This window comes from Peromyscus maniculatus, chromosome 10 (genome assembly GCF_049852395.1).
Source record: "Peromyscus maniculatus bairdii isolate BWxNUB_F1_BW_parent chromosome 10, HU_Pman_BW_mat_3.1, whole genome shotgun sequence".
NCBI classification, from domain to species: domain Eukaryota; kingdom Metazoa; phylum Chordata; class Mammalia; order Rodentia; family Cricetidae; genus Peromyscus; species Peromyscus maniculatus.
This window is the reverse complement of record NC_134861.1, coordinates 25,945,001-25,960,609: the sequence shown is the minus strand read 5'-3', so window position 1 is coordinate 25,960,609 and position 15,609 is coordinate 25,945,001. Positions and strand designations below refer to the sequence as shown.

The window sequence follows — 15,609 nt, the reverse complement described above, 5'->3', positions numbered from 1 at the left end:
CGGACTCCCGCTAGCTCCGCGAGCGACCGCAGACAGCAAGGGGCTCCACTGCTCGCCCAGGGGTCCACCCGCCGAGACGCCTCCGTGGGACTCGGCGTCTAGGGGGTACTAGCTGCTGCCGGAAATGTCGATGAGCCCCTACTCAAGTGTGAAACCCAAACTAGGGGAAAACAAAAAAGGAACGTCCTGTCCTCTCCCCCGCTAGGGAAAACAAAAAAGGAACGTCCCGCCCCCGCCCCCGCCCGCGACCCCCATGGATTAGCTGTCCCCTTCCTCCCTCGCACCTCAGCGAAAGCGGACCACAATCCTTGGCCTGACGTCAGGCGTGGGCGGGGTGGAGGGCTCGGCGCTCTTCCCGTCGAGCCTGGCAAACCAGGCGAGCCTTCACATAGCCGGCGCAGTCGCGGCCCTGAGCCGTAGCGGAGCAGGCGGAGAGATGGCGTCCCAGCCGCCGCCGCCCCCGAAACCCTGGGAGACCCGCCGCATTCCCGGGGCCGGCTCCGGCCCGGGGCCAGGCCCCGGCCCCACTTTCCAGTGAGTGTGGGACCTTTGGGACGCGGGTTTGGCGGCCGAGCGGGGACCTGGCAGGAGGCGGTTGAAGCCGTTATGGGGGGAGGCATCGCCTGGCCGCCGCCGGCCCCGGGCGAGCGCCGAGCGGCTCTCGGAGGCTGACGTCTGCTGGCTGTGCAGCCGCCAGGTCTCCCCGGGGGCGCCCTGCGGGCTTCACGGGTGCCGGTGCTTGAAAGAAAAGCGGCGGCTTTTTATTTGCGGGACGTGGGGGGCGCGACAGCCTGACCAGCTTCAAAGCTTGGAGCTTGGCTCTGTGGCCCAGCGCGACGTCGGCCCTGCCTGGACGAGGATCGGGAGCAAAAGTCACTGGAAAAGCTATTTACAGCCTCTCCAGAACTTGGTTGAACGCCCCAAAGGTCACTTTTACGCAACCTAGAACCCAAGCTTATACCCTTGGCCTTCTTGTCCAGCGTAACTCGGTTAACGTTTCGGGTTGAGAGTTCAAAGAACAACTCTAAAACAAGAATTCTAAATCTGTGGGTGGCCTTTGTGTGCCAAATTGTGCGTGTGTGTGTGTGTGTGTGTGTGTCTGTGTGTCTGTCTAGAATTCTAAATCTGTGGGTGGCCTTTGTGTGCCAAATTGTGCGTGTGCGTGTGTGCGCGTGCGCCTGTCTGTCTGTCTACGACCTGTAAAGTTTTTATGTGCTGTGATTTGAATCAGTAACAAATGGGTCTGCAACTTTTAAAGGTTTACAACAGAATTAGAGTTTCACGAACCTGTGTTTTCTTTTGCATAGATAGACATCTTAATCCAGGCGACGTGATTCCAGGGTCCATTTGTATGTTGTTGTTTTTCTGACATGTCAAAATCTCAGTATATTGGAGCTCTTCTCTGCTGTTGGGAAATCTGGTGATCTTTTAAATTGCGTGTGGGAGCCCATTTTTAGGTTTCCTAGTGGCTTTACCCAGCAGGTCCGCATAGAAAGGATGGTTGGACCACTGGGCCTGAGTGCAGGTGTCTGAGATGGTCTGCACTTGGCTGTGCTGGGGGAGGAGGGGTGTCTTTTGCTCCACCCCTTGGCATTCCTTTAACTACTCTAGGTCAGAGACAGTCAGGCCCTCCCAAGGCTGTCCTGTATTTTCTGTTTCTCCCCCCTCTTTCCTTCTAACTAATATTTTCTGCTGCTCCTACTCAAGAGCACTCTGGGGAAATGTGGGGATGGTGGGTAGCGCCCCCCCCCCCACACACACAAGTGGGAAAACACTTGGACACAGTAACTAATACATTCAAATAAAGTGGCAAATTGTATGTATTATTAAACCAGAGCAACACTTGTATTGGTACTTTCATTAGAATGCGTCTAAGTGTGTTCTTTTGCCTTAGATAGCTGTCCTATCACCTAAGATAGGAGTTTGGGTTTTTTTGTTTGGTGTGTGTGTGTGTGTGTGTGTGTGTGTGTGTGTGTGTGTGTGTGTGTGTGTGTGTTTAAAGCAGTAAATTTTATGATTGCCTTTTCTGTATCTACTTACATTTGTTTTACTTTCAGTATGCAAATATGGGTTATTCCAATAATGTTGAACTTACCTTGCATTTTTAAGTGAATCTGCCTAGCTTTCTTTTTTTTAATGTACTGCCCTGAATTCTGTATTATTTTAAGGTCTTTATTTATATTCCTATGTGAAATTGAATTTAAAGATTATACTTTTTGTCTTTATAGCTGTTTTATAACTTGAGAAAATTTTGCATTGAAAAAAAATTATTGAAAACTTTCCATTCTATTCCTTTATAGGTAGATGGTTTTCTCTTTAAGGTTTTATATGCCTAGACCCTCTTTAACATAATTATATGCATATATCTGTATTTTCTCCATCCATGTCAGTAGCTACAGTATTCAGTAGCCAGAGTGTTTAAGAGTTCATTCATTCAATTCCTTCCTTCCATCTTTCTTCCCAGACAAGTGTCCTGCTTATGGAGCCCAGGCTGGCCTTGGATTCCAGTGGCTTCCTCCTAAGCTTCCCAAGTGTTGGGACTTACAGTCACCTTGTATTGCTTGGACACTATCCCATCTATTAAACCAGTGGTTCTCAATCTTCCTAATGCCCTGACCCTTTAATATGGTTCCTTATGTTGTGGTGACCTCCAAGTATAAAGTTATTTTCATTACTACTTCATAAATATAATTTTGCTGCTGTTAGAAATCATAAATTTTGGGGGGAAAGGGGCCATTGCCCACAGGTTGAGAATCTCTGCATTAAACATTGTATCAGAAAATATTTCTCATACAAGAAGCATTATCTTTCTTTTTAATTTTTCCTTTGAGACAGGGTTTCTCTGTGTAGTCCTGGCTGTCCTGGAACTTGCATTGTAGACCAGAGTGGCCTCGAACTCTTTGAGAGCCTCTGCCTCTCATGCTGGGATTAAGGGTGGGCGCCACCACCAGGCTTTTAATGCACCTTGAACTGTAAAAATACCTACTCTTTGGTTAGCAAGAAATCTGGAGATCACCTCTCTCAACATCAGGAGACCTCCTTTTTTCCTGGCTTTTTGTTTTCTGGTAGTTCTTTTTGATCATTTCAGTCATCCTTGTCTTTTGCTTGCCTAAGCATGTGTCCCCTGCTGTCTGCATTCACTAGTGTTCTGATTGTTTTCAGCAGTAAACGGTTTTAGGCCTCTGTATGGTTGTCTTTGTATTATTCTAGGTTGGAGTCCTAGGAATACTTATGTGTGACTTAATGAATTTCAGAAAGTTTCAGCCATTTTTTTCTTAGAATATTGCTTCTGCTTGCCTTCCCTCCCCCCCCCCCCTGATTTTTTGAGACAAGGTTTCTCTGTGTAACCACTGTGGCTACCCTGGAACTCACTCTGTAGACCAGGCTGGGCTTGAACTCACAGAAATCCACCTGCCTCTGCCTCCCGAGTGCTGGGATTAAAGGTGTGCACCACCACCGCACCTGGCTTTGTTGTCCCTTTATGTACTCCCTCTTTTTACTTTTATTTTTTATGTTTTTGTCTTTTTGAGACGGTCTTAATAAATTGCCTAGGCTGACTTCAAACTCAAGATCCTCTTGCCTCAGCCTCCCAAGTACTGAGGTTTGACAACCCCACTTGGCTAAGGTGCGTGTGTGTGTGTGTGTGTGTGTGTGTGTGTGTGTGTGTGTGTGTGTGTGTGTGTAGAAGCCATAGTCTTCCTCTATGACTCTCCACCTTAGTTTTTGAGACAGGGACTCTCACTGAACCTCGAGCTAGTCCATTAGGCTATACTGCTGGCCCAGAAGAGCCTGGAACCTCCTGTTCCCCATGGCTGGGATTACAGGAACCTAAGTGCTAAGGATCCAAACTGCGGGCTCATGCTTACACAGCAAGGACTTCCCCACTCAGCCATCTGCCCAGCCCTAGGCTTTTATTTCCTATGTATCCTGTATCCTGTTAGACCAGTCATTGAGTTCATAGATTGAAGGGCTTGGGGGTTGTTTATAATGTCCTTTAGGTCCAACTTTATGTCTTCTATGATTTGCTGAGAAATCCTCATCTTTTTTGTTTTTAATATACTAAGCATAGTTTAAAATCTCCATTTTCTGGATTTCCATATAGATATGGAACTCTTTGTATTGTCTTATGTTGCTTTTTTTAAAAAATATATAATTTTGTCATCATACTGGCCAATTCTTTTTTAAAAGGGAGCTGAACCTTACATGCAGGTATTTAAGATGATTTGAGACCTGGGAACTGGATCTTGCTCCAGAGACTTGTTTCTGACCAGTTGTCAGGGTTGCACTAGCAGTCTAGGGTTACTTTATCCAATCAAGGATCGAGCTGATTTGAAGAGTGGTGTTTAGACCAAGGCTGGTCTATTTCCTCTCAGTCTTTTTCCTTTAAGGCCCCAGGCTGAGCTGTGCTGGTTACCCCTCCTGCTTAGGACTCTGAACACCAGTTTGTATCCTTTAGTTCATGTTCTGTGCATTGTCTTACACAGCACTAACCAGTTTCCATCACCTCTCTTCCTGGATTAGCAGCCGGCCCTAGAGAAACCTGAAAATGTTAAACTCTGAATTTGTTTTCCTCTTTAGATCTTGATTTCAAAATTCTTAGTACCTTATTCTCTAATGCTTTAAGCAAAATATTTTTCGTTTGTGACCCTCTTCAACCGGCTTTTCTAGTTAGTTGCTTCTAATTAAGTCTGATTACACAGTCTACCCTTAGCTACAGTTCTCAGGTCTTCCACTCCCCTCCATTTACAGCAACTGGTTTTCTTCTTGTGTTTACTTACAAGGCATTCTGTAAAGCTTTGGCATCATGTCTAAGATTCCCAATACATTTCTTCACATTTACATGGTTTTTATTTCATCGGTTTGCTTTGGTTTTTTTGAGACAAGGTCTTACTGTGTATATGTAGCCTTGGCAGGCCTGGAACTCGCTGTGAAGACTGGCCTCAAACTCAGAGATGCACCAGTCTCTGCCTCCCGAGTGCTGATGTCAAAGGTGTGGCCGCCGTGCCCAGCACATCTGACTTTTTTAAAATAGATAGTACTGTTGTCTCACTGACCATTTTAAATATCTAGAGTCTCTGCTCTGGGCTGTTAGATTGTTTTTTCCTTTATTTTTATTACTGATTTTTGTTAACCTGGTATTTTAGGTTTTCTTTTGTTTTCTTTTTTTACTTCATGTTTATGGCATCTCTAAAATAGGAATTTTAGAATTCCTTTTCTCCACATGTTTTCTCTCTCTACAGAGTAGTTTTCCTGCTTCTACCTGTGTGCACCTCTGGCACCCAATCCCCATAAGAACCAGGTGTAAAAACAGTGGCCTAGCCATTACACACTGACTGTGAAGTGACTTTGCTTCCTGGGCTTCTTTGTGTTTATTCCTGACATTTTCTTGCATAGAAACAGTACATCTGATAGTCTGCACCTCCCGCTCCCCCCAGGCACCTCCAACACACCCCATCTCTCCTCAACTGAGCCCTGCCTGTTGGAATGCCGGCTGATAGATACTGTTGGCTTCATCTTGTGCGGGTTGACACAGCTGCCGTGAGGTCCTGAGTTGTGAGGCCATGGCATGTCTGGAGGACAGCATTTCCTGGCACTCCTCTCCATCCTTGGCTCGAACATTTTTCCCCCGCCGCCTCCTCTTCCCCGGTGTTTCCTAAGTTTGTAGAGCAAGGGTTGATCGAGAATAGAGATGTCCTATTTAGGGCTAAGCAACCCATAGTCACTTATTCTCACTTGGACCAGTTAAGAGTCTCTGCTCTTGACCACTGCAGAGACAGGCTTCTCTGGCTGAGGAGGGGGCAGCCCTATGTGTATAGACACAAATGTTTAGAGGATAGTTTACAATGTGTCTATTTAGCAAAGCCAACAGTATCAGGTGTGTGTGTCTGTGTGTCTGCTTCCCCCCCCCCCCTTTGATCTGACTAGCCATGGGCTTTTGACCAGATTTATTGTTGTGGGATATTTTGTATGTCCTGTGGGAGCCCGTTCTTGGGTTCCTTATGGCTTTACCCAACAGGTCCGCATAGAGGATGATTAGGACCACAAGCCTGAATACAGGTGTCTGAGATGGTCTGCACTTGACTGTGCTGGGGGATGGTCTGTATGTCAAGTTGCTCTGATTGGTCAATAAATAAAACCTGGATTGGCCGTGACTAGGCAGGAAGTATAGGCGAGACTAACAGAAAAAAAAATAAAAAGACAAAAAAAGTCACTGCCAGCTGCCGCCAAGACAAAAAACATGTAAAAATGCCGATAAGCCACGAGCCACGTGGCAAGGTATAAATTTATAAAAATAGATTAATTTAAACTATAAAAACAGTTAACAAAAAGCCTGCCACGGCCATACAGTTTGTAGACAATATAAATCTTTGTGTTTACTGGGTTGGGTCTGAGCGGCTATGGGACTGGCGGGTGACAAAGATTTGTCCTGACTGTGGACAAGACAAAAAAACTAACTACAATTTATAGCACCAGACATGAATTCCTTCCTGTGTAGCAGGCCTCTAACACCTCTAATCCAATCCAAAAGTGATAGGTTACTCCTTGCTGTTATTTTATTACTGGATATACCTTGCCTGGCAGGTTAGTATTGTAGCATGCCAGGGTCACTGCTGGGTAATACCACTGATGGGTTTTCTCTCCCCCCCCCACCCTCCCCACCCCCCCCACCCCCCGCCCCCATGGCCTGCATAACAAACATCTTGTGGCACAGAAGCTAGTGAGCAGGGAAAAGTTTTTAAGTCAGTTCCAGCTTGATTTCTACATATTCTGCAACCAAAATGTGCTGCTCTTTAGCAATAAGATTTTACTGTCTAGTTCTAGAAGGTGACCAAGAATCATGGCAATCGCCTTTGTTCTGGGAAGGTACGTAACTTTCTAAAAAGGAAAAAAAGACGGACAGCAAATTCTATAGTATCTTTTTTGGCACCAAGGAGCTGACCCTTAGCCTCAGTGAACTAGTTTTCACTTTGTTATTCCTGGTTTCCTGACTCACTGTGCTTGCGGTTCCTGACACAGAAGTCAGCAGGCCTGTAGCTCATGGTGTCCCGTCAGTGTTTGGTAGCCCGAGTGTGCGAACTGTGTTTATCTGTGTTAGATCTCAGCGTGTCAGCTTTGCTCCCGCGCTTTTACTTTGGGGAGAACTGCTTTGTCAGAGCCCAAAGTGTGTGGCTTGCTGTTGGCCCTTCTCAAGTTTGGTTTCCTTCTTAAATATTATTTGTTTGTTTGCTTTCTGAGTAAGATTTCTAGGAACTTGTTTATAATGTTAAGTTAAAGCTTTATCCTGGCATCAGATACTACCATTTTGTAATTAGACATGAAATATTTGATATAAACAAGGATCATGTGTGAGTGAGGAAACACACATCTAAACATCTCCATGTGTGGAGATCACACTTTTGGGACTTTTGGGAGTCTGTTTTCTCCCAGTGTGGTTTTAGTATCTAACTGACATGATCAGGCTTGCAAGGCAACATTTTTATGCACTGAGCTACCTTGCCAGCCCTGATTGTCCTACTTTAGAATAGAATGGAAAGAAAAAGCCAGACATCTGTAATCTAATTAATTTTTTTTATTCAAAAAACAGTTTTAAAAAACATTTCAAGGTAGCTGGAGAGATGTCTCAGCACTGAAGAGCACTTGATGCTTTTGTAGAGGACCCAGGCTTGGTGCCTAGCACCTGCATGGCAAATCATAACCCTCTGTAGCTCTAGTTTCAAGGGATTCAACACCCTCTTCTGGCCTCTATGGGCACTGAATGCACGTAATACATATACAGACAGACAGACAAAACATCCATCCACATAAAGTAAAAATAAACATTTTTTAAAGACATTTTGACTTTTCCAACTCACTAATAAAGATAAATACTAACAAGACAGTGATAAAAAGCTCATTTAATTGTGAAGAAAGTAAACTGGTGAGGTAGCTTAATGGGTAAAAATGCCTCTCATCAAGGCTGATTACTTCAGCCGCATCCTGGGATCCACTTGGGGGAAAGAGAGAACATAATGCCTACAAGCTGTCCTCCGACCTCCATATGCACATCATAGCATGTGCCTATTCACACACAAAACAAGTAAATTAAAAAATGGAAGTGAGGAAAGCATGTAGCTGATTCTACTGGTAAGATTTTAAAGTGGCCAAAAGGACATAAAAAGATGCCTATTATTATTACCCTTCAGAGAAATGCAAATCAAAGCCCCAGGGAGCTGGGTGAGGTGGTACATGCCTGTAATCCAGCACATAGGAGGCTGAAGCCAGAGCAGAGTTCAGAGTCATCCTTGGTTTGTTAACAAGTTTGAGGCCAGCCTGGGCTACATGAGACCCTGTCTCAAAACAAGCAGAAGAACCGGTGAGATGTTACTCCTTGGCCATTACGTTGACTACTTAAAAATGCCACTAACAAGAATGTGGGGAATCCGGGGTTGGGGATTTAGATCAGTGGTAGAGCGTTTGCCTAGCAAGCACAAGACCTTGGGTTCGGTCCTCAGCTGCTACAACAACAACAAAAAAAAAAAAGAATGTGGGGGATCCATAATCTTCAAACACTGCTGGTGGGGATGTAAAGTTATGGTATGGTTGCTTTGGAAACTAGTCTGGCAGTTCCTGCAAAGGTAAGACATAATATTTAGTATACAACCCAGCAATTCACTGTAGGTATAGACCCAAGAGATACAAATGTGTCTTACAAATCTTGTGTATAAGTCTTCATTAGTGGCATTACTCAAAATAGTCAAAGCATGGAAACAGCCCAGATGTTCCCCAACCGATACATAGGACATAATGAGTAGTGAATGCTCCAGAATCTGAAACTTCGTGAGGAATGACATAATGCCACAAGTAGAAAATGTTCACAGCTGACATCAGGCGATAAGCTGAGGTTAAATGTAACATATACCTGTAATTCAAGCACTTGGGAGGCTGAAACAGAGGGATCGTGAGTTTGAAGTCAACCTAGACAAGTCCTAAGCCAACCTGTAGTAAATAGTGAGATCTTGTCCCAAAAAGTAAATTAATTAAAAATTAAATAGGTATACTCACATGAGAGTAAGTTCAATGTCATGAGTTCAAGGCCCACCTGGGCTACATGGCCAGTTCTAGGCCATCCAGCATTGCAGGAATTTGTCTCAGAAACAGATGAAAACTACAGGCATACTAAAACTTTGTATGAAGTTACCATCAGGTTATGAGTATAAACAAATATAATTCATTTACTTGCATCCTGTCCCTATAACACCTCATTATATGTATGCACATGTTCCAAAATCTCAAATCTGAAACACTTGTGCTTTGAGGTATTTTGGGGAGAGGTGCTCACCTGAACTCATACATTCTCCAGTGGGGTAAGCCTGGAGACCTGCTGAAGGGAAAGAAGCAAGTTACAAAGCACAGGTATTGTGAGACTACCGTAGACCTTCATTATTTGTAGATTTCATATTTGCAAATTTGCCTACCCACCAAAGTTCATTTATAACCTCAGCCTCAGTACTTGACAGTCATTTGTGTGCATGTATAAGACGTGGAGATCTGTCATCCCAGCTGCAGTGGGGTAAAACAGTGTTCAAGTTTACTTCGCCTCTCATGCTATGAACACATGCCCATTTCATAGTCTGTTTAGTTCTGGGTTTTTCACAATAACAAATTGATTTCACTGTTTAAAATAGCTCCCAAGTATAGTTCTGTCTAATATTCCAAAGTACAAAAAGGCTGTGATAGGCTTTGCTAAAGAAAAAGTATGTGTATTAGATTTGTTATTGTGCTGATAGCTGTGAGTCATTGACACATTAACAGTATATCTTTAACAGAAATGCATGTAAAGCAAGTACATGTACTAATTGGTTGATGAAAATGTCACTTGAACAACAGGCATGGTGACACATGCATTTAGTCCTTGTACTAGAGAGGCCAGCAGCTGCACAGTGAGTTATAGGCAGAATGGGCTATCTCAAACTAACAAAGTGGCCTGAAGCCAATAGGAACCTAAACCTAATAAAACCTCTGTATTACTTCCAGGAATAATGATTAGGTATTAGCAGGGTTAGTAAGTAGGTAGGTATAGGATTAGTTCATAAATCTTTTAAGGATATAACCACCTCAATAACTAGTATCAACTATATATGAACTATCTGGAATAGACAAGGTCGTAGAGACAAAGTGAGTTTGTGTTTAGCAAAGGTGAGAGGTGGGGAACAAACTGGAAATGACTGCTAGTGAACACAAGCTGTTTTAAAACGAGCTTAGCAGGACAACAGTGGGTTTCATTGTGATGTCTTCATATGTGTTGTTATGATTTGTCCTCGTTCTCATTGTCCTGTGAATTCAGGATATCCTTCAGGGGTAATGAAAGTGTTTCAAAATAACATATAATGGTGTTATAACTGGGAATGTTAACACACACATACATTGAATATTATATTAAATGGGTCAACTGATGGTAACTGAATTTTATTTCAAAGCTGTTTATTAAAACATTTCTGGGAAATGGATTAGTTTTAATATTAATTGAATAATAGATTACATGAAACTTCATTTTCAGTGATGGGTTAGTGGCTTAATTTGGTCTGAAATGTATTTTTCTTGAAAAATGTATTCTGAGATATTTAAGGGTAATATAATAAGTTTAGAAGTTGTTTAGAATAATTTCAGATGTTTCAAGAATTCGTGGACAAGAGATAAAAAGTAAATATAAGATGATAGTAGTTACTGAATGTACTTTAAAAATATGTCTGTGTTCTGCCAAGCTTTTTTTTCCTTTGTAAATTTTTTCCAAAGGAAAGGTTGAGTGGAGGGAACTAAACACAGCATTGAGAATCTCTACGCGTTTGTGTTTCTGCCGTAGGCTTGTTAGTCTTCTTCACTGTGCTGGCTGTAATAGAAAACAAGAATGCACTGTGGACACTGGCACTAGATGCACTTAAGCATGTCACAACAGAAAAGCATTAAAACCTGGTGCCCGTGGAGGTCGGAAATGGTTGTTTGATTCCCTGTGACCCCAGTTATAAGAGTTACAGGTGGTTGTGAACTGCTGTGTAAGTGTTGGAAACCAAATCAGCTCCTGTGGAAAAGCAGCCAGCGCTCTTAGATGCTGAGACATCTCTCCAGCACCCAGCATACAGACTTTAAAGTCATTAAGCTTAAAATGGTAAATAAAAATATACAGTTCTTAGCTGCTGAGCTATCTCTCTAGCATGCAGACTTTAAATTAAGCTTAATATAGTAAAGACAGTTTTTTAATAAAAATTAGTTTTTTTAAAAAGGAATTTTCACAGCAAGTTATATATAATTTAAAAGAAATGGAATTTCTAAAACAAACAGAAAAATACAGTAGCCATAATTAAAACTTGCTTATTGAACAAAAGATTTATTTTGTGCCAGGCGGTGGTGGTGGTGGTGGTGGTGGTGGTGGTGGTGCACGCCTTTAATCCCAGCACTCAGGAGGGAGAGCCAGGAGGATCTCTGTGAGTTCAAGGCCAGCCTGGTCTACAGAGCAAGATCCAGGACAGGAACCAAAACTGCACAGAGAAACCCTGTCTTGAAAACAAAACAAAACAAAACAAAGATTTATTTTGTGCTTAAGTAACCCAGAATTTTCTTGCGTTTTAGATCTGCTGACTTGGGCCCTACTTTATTGACGAGACCTGGACAACCAACACTTACCAGAGTGCCCCCACCTATTCTTCCCAGGCCATCCCAGCAGACGGGGAGCAGCAGCGTCAACACTTTCAGACCTGCTTACAGTTCTTTCTCTTCTGGATACGGAGCCTATGGAAATTCATTTTATGGAAACTATAGCCCTTACAGTTACGGATATAACGGTTTGGGCTTTAACCGCCTCCATGTAGACGATCTTCCACCCAGTCGGTTTGTTCAGCAAGCTGAAGAAAGCAGCAGAGGCGCGTTTCAGTCCATTGAGAGCATCGTGCACGCATTCGCCTCTGTCAGCATGATGATGGACGCCACCTTCTCAGCTGTCTATAACAGTTTCAGGGCTGTCTTGGATGTAGCAAATCACTTTTCCCGGTTAAAAATACACTTTACAAAGGTTTTTTCCGCCTTCGCCTTAGTTAGGACTATAAGATACCTGTATAGACGGTTGCAGTGGATGATGGGTTTAAGAAGAGGCTCTGAGAATGAGGACCTGTGGGCAGAGAGTGAAAGAACTGTGGCCTGCCTTGGTGCCGAGGACCACGCAGCCACCTCAGCGAAATCCTGGCCAATAGTCCTGTTCTTTGCTGTTATCCTTGGTGGTCCTTACCTCATCTGGAAACTTCTGTCGACACACAGTGATGAAGTAACAGGTAAGAATGATTAAATGAGCTGGGCATGATGGCACACACCTTTAATTCCAGCACTCAGGAGGCAGAGACAGGTGGATCTCTGAGTTCAAGGCCAGTCTGGTCTACAGAGCGAGTTCTAGGGCAGCCAAGACTGTTACACAGAGAAATGCTGTCTCAAAAAAAAAAAAAAAAAAAAAAAAAAATATATATATATATATATATATATACACACACACACACACACACACACACACACACATATACATAAAACAGCTTCAGAACCATATAACAGTCTCAAACATCAAAAATGGATTTGATAAATTATTCAGTTGCATTTACTATTTTAATATAATTATACTTTTAGTTAAAAGCTTCAAAACTAGAAGAGGAATACTTATGTAACAAAGACAGACTTACCAATTATTTATTCAGTTTAATAGTACACACTAACCTAACTTGTTTACAGAGTACTGAACTTGGTGCTGTGGAAATATATAAAGATCCAAAGGGTATAATCCCTATTTTTCTAAAATATTGTTGAAGGAGAGTCGTTAAGACAATATCAGGCAGTTTTAATAAGGCAAAAATAGGGTATAGTAAGGCAGAAGCAGAAGCAAATTCAGGTCTAACTGACTGTAAACCCATAGTCAAGGAGTGAAGTCAACATTTTTGGCCATGGTAATGAAGAAATGGCATCTGAATTAGTTTTTTGATAGCTTTTGATTATTGTAGGAGGAGGTAGCTCACTGGCCATGAAGCCTAGGGTTCAATCTATAGTACCACCAAAAAGAAAAAGAAGAAAGGACCATCAAGCAACTACAAGCAGGTGGAACAGCTTGAACAAAAGTACATGGGCAAGAAAAGTGAGGCCTGGTCAGCAGTTGTCTTTGTACACAGAAAGGATAATTAGAATTAGGTTGGAGGCTAATGATGAGAGAAAGATCTTAATTGCTGTTATAAACTTAATTTTCATTTGTAAGGAATTGGTGATTTTTGTATTGGTAGTTTTTGTGTTAAGCATTTGTAACATAAATAGTTTTCTAAAGAGTTCAGACTGGGGGTTGGAGGTATAACTCACTGCTAAAGTGTTTACTTGCTAACATGTATATGTAAGGCCCTAGGTCTGTTGCCCAGCATATGAGAGAGAGAGAGCAGTAACAGTTTGTCCAAAGAGTTTGAGATAGATCCAGATTGAAGCATATTGCAGCCAAATAAATGATAAGATTTATAAAGGGTTGGACTGTGTTCAGTATCTAGTGACCTGTTTGGCACATTTTAAAAAAGGTTTAGCCAGGCGGTGGTGGCACACACCTTTAATCCCAGCACTTGGGAGGCAGAGCCAGGCGGATCTCTGAGTTTGAGGCTAGCCTGGTCTACAGAGTAAGATCCAGGACAGGCATTAAAACTACACGAAGAAACCCTGTCTCGAAAAACCAAAAAAAAAAAAAAAAAAGGTTTAATACTTACTAATTTGAGAAGTTAGATTAGATGAAAGAGATTGAAGACCTATGTGAGAAGGGTATGTGAGAAGCAGGACAAGTACAGTGGGTTGGTTGATAAGGCAAAGAAGGAATTAAAATGCCATAGACTCTTAAACTTGAGTTGTTATGGATGTTTTATTAAACAGGTATCCGCTAAATGCCTAATACAGGTCAGTTATAGTCGTAGAAGATGGATATAAAGCATGTTTTGTGGCAGTCTGGTGGGAGGCGATAAACAAAACATGTGGTGAGCCAGAAAATAGTAAGCAGTACAGGAAAGAGAAATCGTCAAGGAGGACATTGGGGTGTCATGGAGGAAAGAAGAGCGGAGAGGGGGCTGTAGTGCTGCAGATATTCAAGAAGGGCCTTCCTGAAAGGGCTGCGCAAAGAAGCCCTCTAGCTATGGGAGAAAAGTTCCAGACAGTAGAACTTCAAAGGATTTCAGTGGCAGTCCACCTAACGGGATAGACGAACAGCACGGAGTCAGAGTGATTGGGGCAGTGTAAGAGTAGCTAGCCGGAAATGGAGAGGGAGAAAACAGTGGCTGGGCTTATGTTGAGTTGATGGACCATTGGGGCATTCAAGTGGAACTTGACAGAGTTTAAGAAGGGTGTGTGTGTGTGTGTGTGTGTGTGTGTGTGTGTGTGTGTGTGTGTGTGTTTCTCATTCTGTAGCCCAGACTTAAACTTTGAACAATCCTCCTGCCTCAACCTACCAACATGCTTAGATTACAGATATGAATCACTGTGTTGGGTTGCAGAAAGCAATTTTAAAGGCAAGTGGGGGCGGGTGGGCAACAGGCTCGCGCGCGCTGCGCGCGCATGCGCGCGCGCACACACACACGCTGGGGGGTGGGGGGAGAGCAGACAGAGCTTTTAGATGGCTAGCAGGTAAAAGTGCTTGCCTCCAAGCCTGACAACTTGACATTAATCTCTTGGACCTACCTACATGGATGAAGGAGAGAAAAAAGGCAGACCTCGATCTTAGGAAATAAGTAAGATTTATGAGTCATTCACATAGAAGTGATAGTTGAACTAGTGAGTGGATATTGCTATACTAGAGAACTCAAGAAGAGAAGACAAGATAGAAATCACCTAGAACAGGAAGAGCCATTTATTGCTGCATTCCAGAAGCAAAGGTGAGAAGAACCTTCAGGAAGGTTGGTGTAAGATGAGGGACTGGGTAGAGATCAGATTTGGCAAATAGAGCACTCAAGCTCCAAAACATACTTGTGGGGAAGTGGAAGGGAAGGTGAAGTTTTTGGGGTGGGAAGGAGCAATGAGTAGGAGAGGGAAAAGAGCAGGATCGGTGTGGTCGTTTCCTGGTTCCCGCCCATGCAGCCTGGACTCAGGCCCTGCGTGCACTCACAGTAGTCAGCTGCTGAACTGCATTCTTAGCCCTGCTTTGTCTGCTAAGAAACTAGATCTCTGCGGGCTGCGGTGGCGCACACCTGTGATCCTAGTGCTTTAGAGAGAAGGGCAGGAAGATCTATGTAGCCAGTTCCAGGCTAGCCAGGGATCTATATTAAGATCTTAACTCAAAAAAAGGGAGGAGGAAGTTAGAGCTCTTGATGTTTTTTAGGCCAAAGGAAAGAGGTTAAATGGCATGGTGATGCCCATGCCACATAATCTCACACTGAGAGGCCAGCTTGGCAGACAGGGCAAGTTCCATGCTACCTGGAGCTACAAAGTAAGATCCAGTCTCAAAAAAAACAAGGAAGAAAGGAGTAGATAGTAACGGAGTGATTATAGATTAGGGATTGGTGGAGGAATTAAGTAATGAACCCTTTTTATAGGAAAGAGGAGAAAAATGTGCCACAAAGAACCAGGTAAAAAAGAAGGGGGATGTCT

At 43.1% G+C, this 15,609-nt stretch overlaps 2 protein-coding genes across 2 annotated transcripts in view; one reads left to right on the top strand and one right to left on the bottom strand.

Annotated features, from left to right (window-relative positions):
- Pus10 (pseudouridine synthase 10) overlaps positions 1-420 on the bottom strand; it is a 79,332-nt gene extending 78,912 nt beyond the window's left edge. Inside the window, exon 1 of the mRNA XM_042285539.2 lies at positions 285-420. The gene's annotated coding sequence lies outside the window, so the exon portion shown is untranslated. The remainder of the gene's footprint in view (positions 1-284) is intronic.
- Positions 400-15,609, top strand: part of Pex13 (peroxisomal biogenesis factor 13) — a 22,876-nt gene continuing 7,666 nt past the window's right edge. Inside the window, exons 1-2 of the mRNA XM_006974790.4 lie at positions 400-534; positions 11,605-12,299. Of these exons, the coding sequence (XP_006974852.1) occupies positions 437-534; positions 11,605-12,299 (793 nt within the window). The 5' untranslated portion in view covers positions 400-436. The remainder of the gene's footprint in view (positions 535-11,604; positions 12,300-15,609) is intronic.